This window comes from Gouania willdenowi, chromosome 5 (assembly GCF_900634775.1).
Source record: "Gouania willdenowi chromosome 5, fGouWil2.1, whole genome shotgun sequence".
In the NCBI taxonomy this organism is placed as follows: domain Eukaryota; kingdom Metazoa; phylum Chordata; class Actinopteri; order Blenniiformes; family Gobiesocidae; genus Gouania; species Gouania willdenowi.
Window position 1 is genome coordinate 19,115,255 of NC_041048.1, and position 15,320 is coordinate 19,130,574.

Genomic DNA, 15,320 nt, shown 5'->3' on the forward strand with positions numbered 1-15,320 from the left:
GCCATTGTGTGATCTATTGTGTAAAATTACACATTTCTCTGATTTTGTGACACAGTTTACCACTAAGCTACCTCCATGCACCACCTGGTTTCACGTACCCAGCTTTAATGAAGTGTAAAAAAAAAAAAAAAAAAAAAAGTCTTTTTGGTGTTTAAATAAAGTTTCACTCTGCTGCATGTGCAGTGAATTACCATGCTTTATTTTGTTATTCATACATGAGACATCTGAATCTATCGAACGGCCGCAGTCCAATTCAAGCAGGAAGGTTACAAATCAATGTGTGGGTGTGTGTGTGTGTGTGTGTGGGGGGGGGGGGGGGACAGCTGGAAAAATGATCTTAAAAAAAGGACTGATGGACAACCACGTGTTGACAGAAAGCAGATGCACAGAGATCCAGATGTGTGTGTTCCTGCTACAGATGTTACCATTGTTACTCAACATTTTTATCAAACTTATAATCCTCATCGATCAAAAATATCTCTACTACAGACTACAAAAAAAAACACCTTATGATCTATATTTGGTTATTCACAAATATAAGGAGGATTTGTTACACAATGTGAGCGGACACACAATTTGTGCAAATAAAGGTCAAAGGCCAAACAAAGTAAAGTGTTGATGCTGTGCTTTTTCTTTTTTAGCCATGACATGAATATGGACAGTAATTTAGTGAGGTAGGGTGAAGTATAACACCGTGGTTGTGATTAACGGTAAACATATACACCGTCATCTAATGTCAATCAGGAATCGAGCTTTAGGGTTAACGGTAAACACAAAAATGATGACATTGAAAACGCTGAATTGTATGTTAAGGCAGGAATTTTGCGTCATCACCGTCTTCTCGTGAGCGTTCTCACAGACACGCTACTTCACCATTACTTCTCAGTGTATGAGTGTTGGTATCTGTCCAGCTCTAAGGTTAACTATATTTATGTATAAGTCCTTTGCTGTTCTAATCTAATGGGAGCTTTACAAACATGTAGTCCCACACAATCTACACGATTAATAAAACAAGTGTTAAAGGTTAATATTAATATAATGTAGTTATAAAATTTCTTATCATTATATTACCTTTAAAAAAATACACTTTGTACATTAAACGACAAAGAAACATACTTTAACACTAAAGCTACACTTCTCATTGCATATTCCATCGCCGAGGCAAACATACAGTATATGTATTGAACTATTTATTGAAACTGTAAGGTGAATTATACAGCTATGAATGTTTTTATGCTGTTTTAGAATGTGACATTTTATTGCACTAATGTGGATACATTTTGTGACTTTTAACAGCTGAAAAATAGACATTAGGCTATCTCTGGTACATTTACTGTAATGTTTATGAATGTACATTGTCCCTGTCAAATAAACAAAAGAATAAATAAATAAAAAATAAAATAATTGAAACATGTGGACACACGTTAGTGAGAAGTGTCGCACAACGGTGATGGTAGAGGACCACGCAGAGCTGTGAACGTCACACAATGAGTGCTCGTGGCGTGTGACATCACTTTAAGCTGCTTTTTAAGCTGTGTTAAAAAGATACAGTAAGTTCGATAACAGTCGAATACAATCTGAAATGGTCCCATGCAATGATCAGACGTCAGGAAAAGAGTAAAACAGAAGGTGGATGATTAATACCCGCGTTGATTAAAAGCTGATTTCACTCACCACTATATGTTATGGTACAAAATGGTTTTAGTCTATGAGGAAAACTTTAAAGATTAACCAGTTTAAGGCAACTATTTATCTCACTGTTGAGGGAAATAACCTTAAACCCCCTTTTTTTTTTTACTCATTAAAGCATATAATGAAATATAATGTAAGCAAGCTTTACCTGGAGGCTCTCCAGCATGAATTACAAACTACAAACACATGATTTTGCCAAATTAGTTGAGGCCACAGGACTTGAAGTTTTGCTTTTCCTTCCACCAAACAACCACTACCAACGCATGGCCCAAAACAGGGGGGGGCACACACCCCAGGGTCAGGGTCCAGCAGCTAATCTAAATCTACAGGGCGTGCTTTTGAAGACAGTAATGTACAGATCCTGGCAAGAGAAGATGTTACAGTCAGGGCCATTTTTAGAACAGAGGAGGCGAGACAAAATCTCTCCAACATCTATAATCCTATTGTTTCCTCACTGCAGCGATGACTCAGTAATAAGAATCTAGCTGAGTCACTTGATACCAGGTAGCCTTTATTATGCTGAGAAGCCTCTTTAAGCAGGACCTGGATGACTGAGAACCTTTACAAACTTTTACTAAACCAAGACCAGGAACAGATACTGAACTAAACTGCTGACCAGCATAATTAGAAGTCATTTAAAGTCATCTCCAACGACACGTTTTATTTAAATGAACTGATGCTCACAATCATGACTCGACACCAAATGCATGAATCCTTTTCCATGACAATGTCTCAATTATTCACATTTTTTTTTAAAGAAACGCTACAAGAGCCATGAAACAATCATCACATGCACCCGTCCCTACCACACATGGTTTGCACAATAATCAGTTTAAATCCGTTTCGCACAGACTCTGCATGTAATGCTGGTAAGCAGCTCCAAACCAAGTTAGCAACTACGTAGATCTGCCTGGACATGCAAAGAAAGCATCTATGAGCTGAGATGAAGTTACTCTTTCCTGTTAATGGTGAATGAAGAAGCTACTTCACACTGAGCATGCAGCTGGAGGCTTTTATCGAGGCCTTAAACCGTGCACGAACCGAGCCAAAGCAGAACATAGGACCCTCGCAAGAAGGAAAAGAACGTACAGGGCTCGTTGCTACAAGGCACTGAAAAATCCTGGCTTGCTACTCATGTTTATCACACTGCATGCAATAAGATAAAAAAAAAAAACATAAAAATCAAGTGTTTGTATATGTGGGGCGCCGATTGTAAAGTTGCACAGGCTAAAATAAACTGCAACTTTTCACAACAAACCACATTTAAAAAAACGTATGGGAATTTTTTAAATGTTACTTTTGACCAGATATACAGCAATGTTTGAGAAATGTGTGATATTTACTGGTACTTTTTTGTAAAAACATGTCAATTTAAATCATGTAAATGTTAAATCTAAATTTTAATGTAAATCGAAATGTTAAATCTTAATGTCACAGGTGAAACTAAATATCTAGCTAATATGCAAATATTACTAAATCTAAATGCTAAATCTAAATATGAAATGTTAAATCTAAATGCTAAATGATAAATCTAAATGTGGTGCCCAATCAATGAGATTTTATTTTGGTTCTTCCGGTGAATTTGCACATGACTTAAATACTGTATTTAGTTTCACCCGTGACATTTCAATTTAACATTTCGATTTAACAATAACAATGTATTTATACAATAAAAGTAAGTATCACATATTTCACAAATATTGCAGTGAATTTGGTCAAAGGTAACATTAAAAAAAAAAAAAAAAATCACATTCGTTTTTCAAACATAGTTTGTTGCTAAATGTTGCAAAAAGTAGTTTTTTATTTTAGCATGTGTAACTTTATAATCAATGCCCCATATCTGTAAAGCAGGAAATTTCATGTGTAATAGTGCTTGAAAAAGTGTGAAGGTGGCCTCATAGCCAGAATGAGGTATCACAAAAGATTTATTGATTATTATTTTAATGACTGAAATTAAATTTCAATTTAAGGAATGTTTACACTCATTCAAAGAAAACGCCTGTTTACTGTCTGTGCTGATGATAAAATCCTTCTAAAGAAATAGATCTAATGTATCTAATGTGCGGTTTTCGACAAAAAAAAGATACAATTAAGCTACAGTTTAGTGCCGATGCATTCAGCAGATCCTTCTATGTTTCATTGTGCGAGTATGCTACACCTGTGCAAAAATCACTCTGAAACAGTATTCTTTATCAAATAAAAAATGCACTGTGACCATACAGCATTACACTAAGGGTTGAGACATGATTGGGGAACGTTTGCATCTAATAAAGTAAGAATGAGCTCTATTTGCACATATACATGCCTCTGACCAACGTACAACCATCACTGATGGCTTTAGCAGCACAGGGAGTATCCGTGGCTGTCAGAGAGTGCTGTACTGCTACAGTGTTGGTAGCATGTGTCTGTGCTGTAGATTGGGTGGAAAGCAAATCTATCCATCCAATCTGTTTTGTGGCTTTGTTCTCAGCGTCCGCCCCGTAGAGGGGTCATGGTGAGGGTGTCTTCTTCATCAATGGCGTCCAGTTCTTCTGTACGCACGGCGTTAGTTATGAGATGCAGCTCCTCGTTGAGGGTCTCGCTGCGGTACGCCACACGGATGTCAGGGACGTTGGTTCGACGGATATCGTTGCTCTCAGGGCCCTCGCGTGAATAGCTGGGGCCCAGCCAGTAGCTCTTGGCCTGCAAAGGAACAACAGGAGGGCAGAATTAGACTAACTACAAGTAAAACCACTTTCATTTAAGACTGGGCAATATATCGTGATTCAAGATGTATTGAGTTTTCGATACAGTATCACCTATATTGAGATATATCTATATTTTTCAACTTGTTTTCCATCCATACAATCACAGAGTACAAATCCCATCATATGGACAAGTATTTACTATTATTCATCGAGTACAGCCAACAGTGTCCTTTACAATTTTTCCATATCTCTGAGATTAAGGGTGTGCCAAAATATTGTTACGACGATATATCGCAAGGTTTTGTCTCGCGGTATGTAATTGATTCACTGGCGCCAAATATCGATATTTTTTTTTCTCTTCCTATTACACAAGGTAAGTATAATTCCACAGAATCATCAATTACAAACAGAATCGGCATGAAATGCATCACATTGAGGCAAGGAATGTCTTTTTATGGGGAATACCTGATGCCAAGGCGCCAGACACTACCAAGGCCAGCCTTCCCTGCAAGACACTAAGGCCCGACTGGAGAGGTGAAGTTGCCACTCCGAACAGCCACGCCAGGCTGACGGACAAGGGGGAAGTAAAAATTACACTATTGCTGGGCTACACCAAGCACCAGCTCGCCGAACAACATGCTTGCAGCCACATTAATCTGGCAGAACTGAGCAAATGTAGATGGGCCGGACCAAGTAGCAGCGGTGCAGATTCCGCTCAGAGATGCACCTCGCCATAATGCCCAGGAGGCTGCCATGCCCCTGGTAGAGTGCGCTCGCATCCCCAAGGGACAAGGGACCCCTGTGCTCACATCTGCCTGCTGGATAGCCTCTACAATCCAGAGGGAAAGTCAGGCTTTCGACAGCGGTTTACCAATAAGCTCTGGCTTAAAACAGACAAACAACTGATCTATCCTCCGGTTTGTCCATGTCCTGTGCACATACATCTGTAGTGCCATTACCGGACATACCAGTGAGCCTTTGCACTCCTCATTCTCTCTCTGCCTGGAGTAGAGAGACCGGAGCTCAACTCTGACTTGTCCAATATTCTGAAAGAACCTTAGGGAGAAATGCTGGATTCGGCTGCAGGACCACCCCTGCGCCCTTTGGTAGGAACATGCAGAGGTCCGCATGAACGGAGAGAGCCTGAAGCTCTCCAATCCTCCTGGCGGTTGCCAATGCCATCAATAGGGCAGTCTTAAGGGATAGCCACTTTAAGCCGACCGAATCCAAGAGCTCGAACGGCAGGAGAGCAGGTCTACAATGAAGGCCCATATGTCTCCTAGCCCCCTTGAGGAATTGGGACACGAGGTCGCCCACTTCTTTAGACAATGCGCATTGGCCTATGTGGGCTGCCTTGAAAGCCGCTGCCATACCCCGTAGGGTGGAGGGTGACTTCTCCGCATCCAGGAGCTCCTGCAAAAACAGCAGAATCTCCGGCGCGGATCATGCCAGAGGATCCACCTGCCATTTCTTGCACAATGCCATAAAGACTATCTGTGACCATAGAGTGCTCTCGCTGATGGTGCACGAGCACCCTGCAGAGTCTGGACTATCGACCGTGACAGCCCCATGGCTAACAGCTCAGTCCTCTCAGGGGCTATGCCCAGAGCCTCAGTCCCAGGGGAAAGGGATGGAACAGGGTCCCCTTTGCCTGCGACAGCAAATCCTGTCGCACCGGAAGTTCCCACAGAGTCCCATCCAGTAGAAGAGGGAGGTCTGCAAACCATGTCATGTGAGGCCAATATGGGGCCACTTGGACCAGCCTCATCTCCTCCATTCGCACTCCATGCAGGAGAGGTGGAAGGAGAATGAAAGGGGGAAGCATAAAGCAGGGTCCTCTGAGCCAGGGCATCCACTCCCAGGGGAGGGCAGATATCTGAAAAGCCTGAGGGTGTAGCCTCCAACCTCCGGGGTCCAGACACCCCATGGACAGCCGATCTTCTGCCAGATTGTTCACCCCTGGCACATGCACCACCCTCAGGGACCGAAACCTGGGGTATGCCCAAAGCCACAGCCGGTGTGCCAGTTTGCAAAGACATGAGGAACGCAGGCCGCCCTTTCTGTTGATGTAGGCTGCTGCAGTCACACTGTCTGTCCTCACCAGCACGTGTTAATCTTGAAGCTGGAGGAAATGGTGAAGGGCAAAGTGGATCGCCTTCAGCTCCAACATATTGATGCATCTGTTTCCAGAAGTTGGCAATGCGTCACTGGGCCCAGTAGGCTCCACTTGCCAATATTTGCACTGCTCTCCCACCAACGGAGGGCCAACCGCAGCCATCTGGTGACCAGCACGGGGGTTTTCAGACGGTCTCCAGGGCTCAACCCCAGACCCAGGAGACACCTCTGCACTGGGCGCATATGCAAAAGGCCCAATGCCACAGCCTGGACAGACAATGCCATGAGCTCCATGAGGCGGAGACACAGTCCCCATGTGACCCTGGCTCCCAGTCTGAAAAGTGAGAGACATCCCCTGAGGGCCATCTGTCTCTCCTGAGTCAATGTTAGTTGTGCAGTCTGGGAATCCACCGTCAGGCCCAGAAACCACGTCCTTTGTGATGGCTCGAGCATGCTCTTGTCCCAGTTGAGATGCAAACCTAAGTGTCGTAGGTGATCCAGTAGCAGGGACATGCGCCCGACATTGCTCTACCGAATGTGCACACAGGAGCCAGTTAAATAATTTCAAATCCTGATCCCTTTCATTCGCAGCAGCGACAGAACCCCTTCCGTGCACTTGGTAAAGGTGCGGGGAGCTAGCGCAATCCCGAATGGGAGAACCTAAAATTTGTAAGTCTTGCCTCCGAAGACAAATCTGAGGAACCGCCAATGGCCTTTCCAGATGGGGATCTGGAAATAAGCATCCTTCAGATCAATGCTGACAAACCAATCCCCTCTGCAGATGGACTGTTTCACCCTCGGGACAGTCAACATCTTGCACGGCAAATGTCGGAGATATTTGTTTAGCCCTCTAAGATCTAAAATGGGACGGAGATTCCCGTCCTTTTTGGGGATGAGAAAGTACCGGGAATAAAACCCAGCTTGCTTGTTGCCTGGTAGAACTACTCTGAAGGCCCCCTTCTCCAACAGAGTGGGAATTTTGTTGCCTGGTAGAACTACTCTGATGGCCCCTTTCTCCAACAGAGTGAAAATTTCATCCTGTAGCACAGTTTTGAAATTTGGATTCACTACTGTAGAGACAGTTGGATTCCTTGAGGTTGGAGGATGGTGGGCAAATTGAATACGATACCCCTGGGTCATTGTAGAAATTACCCAGGGGCTCGTACCCAGCGTCTTTCAGCTGTGAGACGTGCACCAGCCAGACAGCGGGAGGCCGGACCTGGACTGGTGTCAGGAGCGAGGCGGGGGCTTAGGTTGTCCTTTGACCAGGGTCCCCTCACTCTGCTTGCCTTTACCTTGTCCCCTGCCACAGCATGCGTCTTAAAACTAATTATCCACAACGTCACCTGACCCTGTGGTCAGCCACGAACATATGAAATATGTAGTGGAAAGATAGTCTTGATACGATAGAGAACTCCGTCTAAACTGCCAAAAAACTACGCAAATCATCACTGACTCCTAAATACAGAACTTTGCTGGGCCTATGAAACTCCGTCCGTTTCTCGTCAAGAGCAGCGGCGCTCTGCACTCTTCACCTGCTCAGAGTGTTAGCAACATCTCATCAGAGCTATAGAAGATCCGTGGGAAAAGTTGCGTGTCGTTGTGGACGAGACCATCAATGCCAGGGTAATGCACTGACTGAAATGTTTACTTTTCATATGCAGTGAATTTTTCAAGTTTTCATAAAACAAGTTAATTCTGCTTGTTAAGCAGCACTGATATGTCCATTTTTACTTAAGAAGAGCTTACTAGACTGTCGTTGTGAAATTGATTGACGATGTTTTGTAATTCCTGTGAAATGATTTCAGTGCAGTAGATAAATTCTGAATTTCTTCAGTGACGGATATCGTGATGTATCGTGGATCAAATTTACCGCAATATATCGATTATTGCCGTATCGTGATAATATCGCTATCAAGGGGGAAAAAATATCACAATATATTGTATTGCGAGGTACAGTACCTACCGATACCCAGCCCTATCTGAGATATATATTTTATATTTCTTTTTTGTATTAAAATACTCATTTTAGGAGTCGCTGCTTTCACTACTTCTCAGAACAGCATGAAAAGCACAGTAAGATGGATTACTGAATGCATTCTAACCCAGACCTTCCCCTAAACAAGCCACAATACAGAACTCACTCACACGTGCTGTCCCTTAGAGGAGAAAAAGCCAAAAGTGGCACATATTGTGCATCTCTGTTAATAAATGTGCCTGTGTGGCACTTAGTATCAGCAAATTTAACTCAGAGCTGTCTTTCTGGTCAGACTTTATTGACTCAAATATAGAGCTTTATATCATACATAGCCATTTTGTGAAAAAATATTGAGATATGAGTTTTGGTCCATATAACCCAGCCCTACTTTACTTATAAACTAGAGCAGTTTATAACTCAAACAGTGTTTTTTAATGTGGTGTACAGAAGGGTGGAGTTATTAACAAGTGAATCAAGTGACAACTAATTACAGGCTTCTGTTATTACACCATAAAAACGGTAAATATGCGGCTGGATGTGATGTTTACCAGAGTGTCAGTGAACATCCCACATGGCTGTCATCATATACTACAAAGTCTGTAATATGAGGGTCAAACAAGGGAAATACCAGTACTTCTACTACTGGTTTCAGGACCTAACATCAACTTGAAACAACAAACCATGACCTAAATTTAAGATTATTGCATTAATAAATAATATGAAGCAGTTTATACCTGGGGTACAGAAAATAAGTAGTATCACTAATATAACGGTCAACACTCCTTTTCCTGCATTTGTGACCCAAACAAAAACCAATAAACTACAAAAAAGGGCAGTTTTTATCTATACATTTTAAATACTGTAAACAAAAAAAGCACATTTGAAAATAAAATTAAAACAAGCACAATATGCACAACTGTAACACCACATTGCACTCTTACCTTAACAGATGACTCTTCCCCACTTCCATTGTCCTACCCTGACTCCCTCTTCCCTTTCCCCTCACCATGGTGTAAGACTGCCCTCTTCTTTTTATATCCTCTATTTAATAAAGTGTTTCTTGCCCTTCCTTAGGGAGGGCTGGTGATGGTCACAGTTATGCAATAAAATAAGTTCATTGATTTAATTGCAATAACAAAACATGCATTGCTATCGTGAAAAAAAATTCCACAACATGTAGTGTTGACCTTCGACAGCAAATGCACACCCCAAAAAACAACTTTAAGAAACATAAAATTAAACTTTCTTCTTGTTAGTTTGTAAATCCACTTTGACTGTGGTGTGAAATGAGAATCTGAACCATGGTCGGCCTACACTTGTATGTTTACAGACATAAGAACACACACTGGCTTCTGTTTTACCCTGTGTGAAAATCCACTCATGAGGACGCTGTTCCTCGCCAGCTCACACATGTCGCAGGAGCTCAGCTTCCACACTTGAGTTGCAATGCTGTATTCCTCCATCAGCGGCTCCTGAGTGCACACACACACATACACGTTTATTCATCTGATGATTTCTGTACTTCAGGAGTGGGCCATGTGAAGCTTCATTCTGACCTTAGTGAAGTGGAATTGCAAAGGATCATCGGTGGACAGAGAGATCATGAGGCCTCTGGACAGATACTCAGGCAGGGGGTTTCGGTGGTAACTGAGGAACAGGCTGTTGTTACTCAGTGGGGACATGGCAATGCCGATTTGAGCAAGGTAGTAAAGATACTGTAGAACAGGAGCCTAAGGAACAATAGAGAGAAGGAGAGAGTAAGAGAAGCAAAGATCAGAACCAAGTGAACATAAAGATAAGGTGATGAGTTATTCTTGCTTACATACAGAACAAATCTATCCTCTAATGTCCCACAGAGTGTACAATACAGTGTCCATTATTGTTAATACCAAGAATTAACTGTATCACACTAAAATTAACCAAAACCTTTAGAGGTCACCAGTGCATGTGCCAAACTCGAGACCAGTGGCAGGATATAGAGTAAAAATAATAGGAAGAACAGTTCTATTCCAGATAGATGTTTATTAATTGTTCATATTTAAATAATAACAAGAAGAGAGTCATCAACATCCCGTCAGATTGGTTGCCATTATAACTCACAACCTTTTCCTAAATGCCCTAAATCTAAGAACTTAGATGTATAAATAAAAAAAAATCACATCAGAATATAAAATTACTAACTATCTTAAACAGTTTCTAAGAAAAGCCGTCCCTTTTGAAGGTCAGAGTAAAGAATAACGGAACAAGGGCAATAAATAATTGTGCACTTCTCACTTTCAAACTCCAGCAAGGTATTGATATCCTGAAGCCACACACCGAATTTGGTTATCTTACCTTAAACGGTTTCTGAGAAAAGCTGTCCTTTTTGGAGAAACCTTGAACAGAGTCCAAAAAAAGGAACAAGGGCAATAACTCCGGAAAAAATTATTGTGCGCTTCTCATTTTCGAACTTCATCATGGTATTGACACCCTGAACCTGCACACCAAATTTGGTTATCCTATCTTAATCGGTTTCTGAGAAAAGCTGTCCCCTTTAACTCAGACGGATGGAGCTCAAACCTATATCGCTCTTCCCCACTTTGTGGCGGGGGATAATAATAAATGAGTGAACAGTGTTAATAAAAATTTTTTTTTTTTTTTAGAAAACTAGCATTCGGGATTTGGTCTGTTAATGACATCTGAACCATAATGAGTTTGACATCACTGGGGTAAAGGCTAACAGGCTAATATGTTTAGCTAGCCAACATGTTTTTTCCTTACATCGTCTAATCCTAAAGCAGACTCAGGGAGGTTTTGCTACAACAAGCCATGTGCGGAGCAGCTGTTCTCTTATTGGTCAGAAATCCCAGAAGATAAAACATCAGTCCTGCACTGTACTTTAGATTTACAAAGCAGTGTTTTAGTGACAGTCTGCTGCTGAGTGTGGTCCTTACCTTTCTGAGCAGGAGCCCATGAGAGATGTTCTCAGACAGCATGAAACCTGACACCAAGTGATGGATGGGTCCCGCCTCGCCACAGTGAGGCCGGAGCACAAACGTATGGAATCCTCTCCGTCTACAGACACAAAGAAACCAGTAAGGAATGATCATGTAACTGATTGATAAAAACCACGATTTCTCTGTTACCGTCGCAGGTGGTTGAGTACAGTCATGTTAGCATAGGTGTAGTAGAGATAGTAGGAGTACGGCGGGTTGTCTTCTTCTGTCCAATTTGCTGGCAGAGGACTGTCCAGGTTAAAAATGTGGTGCTCAGGTTTGGACTCATCGTCTACACTGTCAAAGCCCACCACCTAATGACAGAACCATATATACAGGAACAATAAGATCATGTTAATGTGCCTGGGGCTGGTTTTACATGAAGTTACACTCACATGGTCCAGGAAGAGATGCAGCTCAGGGTGACTACGAGGGTCGATTGTCACTTCAAACAGAGGAATAAAGATATTCTCCAGCATCTCCTGAAAGTTTGCCAGCTGCTTCTTGGTGTGGTACACATCACTGGAAATGAGAATTTGTTGTGCTTGATTGGGTTTTTGTATGTCCTTCAGACATAATTTGGTCGATTAAATGTACATCCATATCTGTCTATTTGGTGGTTAGAGATACATATATTTTGGTTTAATTCTCCACAAAAAAGCGTGAACAAGCTTTCCTCTTTTGACTGGAAACGTCATGAATGTGCGCGCCATAGTTTTTCTGCTATTCTTTGATTTGATTTGCAACAATGTGTATGAAATTATGGAGATTAGAGCTAAAAAATAATGCATTAATTCATCATCTAACTCGTTTGTTCCTGTTCGGGGCTTTGCTGGTGCCCATCTCCATGCAGGCTTAAAAGATTTCTGATGAAAAACAGACAAATTCCTGCAATCATACAATGATGAGTCTGCAAAATCTCATGCCGACCGCTGATAATTTTCAGATTTAAAAATATAAATGGTCTAAGAGTGGAAAGCCATTATGGATTCAGTGTTGTTTTACAAAACCTCCTAAGAACATGCTTATATATATATTTTTTAAATCAAACATGTAATTTCAACCTAAATAATAAATCTAAAGCTAAAAAAAAATACAGTGATTAAACAGGGCCAAACTTCTTTCAATTCTGCATCAATCTTTTTAAATAAGTTCCCGCTGTTTCATATTTGTCAACTCTATTATGCAAGCCGCTGTCATTCTTGGTATTCTTAGTGGGTCAGTATTAGCTTTTGCATCACCCTGAACTGGCTACTGACCTGAAGGCCCGTGCTGTAAAGCATCCAACTACAGTGCCTCTACTTTATGATTGTGGTTAAGAAAATGGCATGACTACATTGCCACAAAAACGTGGCATTATTACACATTAATGACAGCTCTGCTCTCAATTTTTAGGATAAAGAAGTGATGGACGAGAACTTAAGAGCATGTGTTTTACGTATATATCTGACCATAAAGTCAGGAGCTGATCAGTCATCGCAGGATTTTTAAAAAAACATAATTAAACACAAATATTAAAGAATTGAACTGAATTGGCATACATTGTAGAGATTGTACTTTTCTGGCCTTTCTGGCTTTAACTGGCTCTATTTACAGCTAAGAGGCATCATTTAAAATGATATTCCTTTCTTGATATATTTCAGTTATTTTCATATAATGCTTACATATATATATATTCTTCCATTTATTAAACAGTAAAGTCTTGTATATTATACTATATTGTATACAGGGCATCCATATATTTAAAAACTAACGTTTCCTAGAAAGTCAAAGTGAACAGTATGAACTACCTAAATGGTGGTAAATGCTTAATGCCTTACTTAACACTGATTACAGTTAGTTTGGCAGTGCTTTAAAAACATGTAGATTTCAGGATGAAGGACTTACAACAGACGGGGCAACTGGATGAGCCAGCGAACATTATCAGAGTAAACTCTGTGACAAACGGCCCACTGCGCCAAATTGTCCCACTCGTCACGTGAGCGGCCATAGATTGACAGGCGCAGTTCAGAGTTCTGGTATTTACTCTCCTCCAAGTCTGCCATCACCTCCTGAACATTTTACAAGTGAGAGTCACATAAGTTCCTTTGTCACCAAATGTAATGCAAAAATGAATTAGTTTAAAAATGTATTTATCCGTACCCTGATAATGTGTGCAAAGTATTTTCCTTTAATGTGGTTGTCAGTCTTGATGAAGATTTCGCGTAGGATGGATTCTCCGATAGGGTTGTATTTGGAATTAAACTTGTCAAAGCGGTGAAACGTGTTGCGATCCTGTTGGGTAGAAGGAAACTCTTCAACATTAGTGACCAAGATAAAGCATCTTTTTAAATGAGATCTAGAAACACTCCAACAACTCACTGCATGCATGTCGAGCGTGTCCACGCTCAGGTCAAAGGCCGTCAGGTTCATGGTCTCAAAAACCTCTTTGAGAGTCTGACCGCGTCCTCTCTCGATGTGGACGATCTCCTCGGGGTATTTCTTCATGGCTCTTTTGATGAATCGCAGCAGGTGTTTCTGGTTCATGCAAGACGACGCATGTATGTGTGTGTCCACCTGAAGTCACAAAGGAGGTAGCCATCAATGAAAGTAGTCATACCAAAAAATGTCCTATCCTACAGGATGCAATGTGCAAACTCACCTAAAACACAGTTTTCATTGGCATGTTGAACATGGGAGCTGAACACATTTGTCCTATGACTTACATGTAATATGACTAACAGACCATTTTATCGTCAGTAATTCAGAAAGATGATCTGTGGAATCACATATTCGATTTTGGCAAATTTAAAAGTGAATCTACACAAGGCCAGAAAAGTCTCCGTCGTTTTAAAGTTGTTGAAAAATGCTAAAGGTAGCTGTACTTTCTCTCAGCGGAGAAGATTTCTGCTTTAGAAATAAATGATGGAAGTTTTTGAGGATGTTTAATCAGGGAAACTTTAGAATGTTATGGACAAACTTAACATTCTAAAGTTAAACAAACTAAGTGTGGGACATTACCAGGGCTCCTACACCTTTAGTCAAATTAAATTAAAAAAAATGTTTAAGACTTTTTAATGCCATTTGAAATAAAATTTAAAACCGAATTCACAGTAAACACAATTAGGAGGGGAAAAAATGCCACGTCAACATAGGGTTAAGGTCAACTTTTTTCCAGTGTCTTGTGCAGATATGCAACTGGTGGCCCCCAAAGTAAACACACAAAATGACAAAAAACAGAAAAAAATAATCAAAACCACTCAAAACACACAAGATGACTATTAAAATAGCCAGAAATCTATGAAACAAAAAAATCATTTATTTTTATTGTGCATCTGCACAGAGTCAACCATGTCACTGTTTTGTAGTTTGTTGCGTTGTCATGATTGTATGATGTTACAGTAATTTATATATATTTTTAAAAAACAAATGTTACCATTTATTTTGAAACATGAAACTAATTACAATCATAAAACCATACTTTGTTATGTGGTAAGACTTAAGACTTTAGAAACTTTGATTTTTTAAGGATCCCCCAGGAACCCTGATTACACCCCGACACTCCTGATCTTTGGGTCAAACATTGCTTGTTGCTATGTACGATAAAAATGAGTCAAGGAAGCTGCTCCACTGAGCAACACGTGGCCTCTGTGTGTATGTAGGAGGACACCATCACCGTCAATGCTTGTCCAATGTACTGTATATACACTAGAAATGTAAATATATTTAGTTGTTAAAGATGTTTAATGTTGTAATCTACGTTATTGGACTTTTACTTGCTTATGTATCATTTTTACACTGTCCTACCTGATTTACAACTGCCAGCAAGACCTGTATTCGCAAGGCGAATAAGTATTTGGCAAATGAAAATTGGCAAAAAAAATAGTTCATGTG

General features: G+C 40.8%; 1 protein-coding gene across 4 annotated transcripts in view; it reads right to left on the reverse strand.

The window, feature by feature from the left end:
- Positions 1 to 3,441: 3,441 nt before the first annotated feature.
- Positions 3,442 to 15,320, reverse strand: part of ampd2a (adenosine monophosphate deaminase 2a) — a 41,241-nt gene continuing 29,362 nt past the window's right edge. For 2 of the 4 annotated variants that reach the window (XM_028446836.1, XM_028446835.1), the window contains exons 10-18: positions 13,809 to 14,003; positions 13,590 to 13,721; positions 13,335 to 13,498; positions 11,843 to 11,969; positions 11,598 to 11,761; positions 11,406 to 11,526; positions 10,029 to 10,202; positions 9,834 to 9,944; positions 3,445 to 4,374 (exon numbers count right to left, since the gene is read on the reverse strand). In XM_028446836.1, coding sequence (XP_028302637.1) covers positions 4,159 to 4,374; positions 9,834 to 9,944; positions 10,029 to 10,202; positions 11,406 to 11,526; positions 11,598 to 11,761; positions 11,843 to 11,969; positions 13,335 to 13,498; positions 13,590 to 13,721; positions 13,809 to 14,003 — 1,404 coding nt within the window. In that variant the 3' untranslated portion in view covers positions 3,445 to 4,158. Of the gene's footprint in view, positions 4,375 to 9,833; positions 9,945 to 10,028; positions 10,203 to 11,405; positions 11,527 to 11,597; positions 11,762 to 11,842; positions 11,970 to 13,334; positions 13,499 to 13,589; positions 13,722 to 13,808; positions 14,004 to 15,320 lie in introns of all 4 variants that reach the window. The other 2 variants (XM_028446833.1, XM_028446832.1) reach the window with 2 other exon arrangements.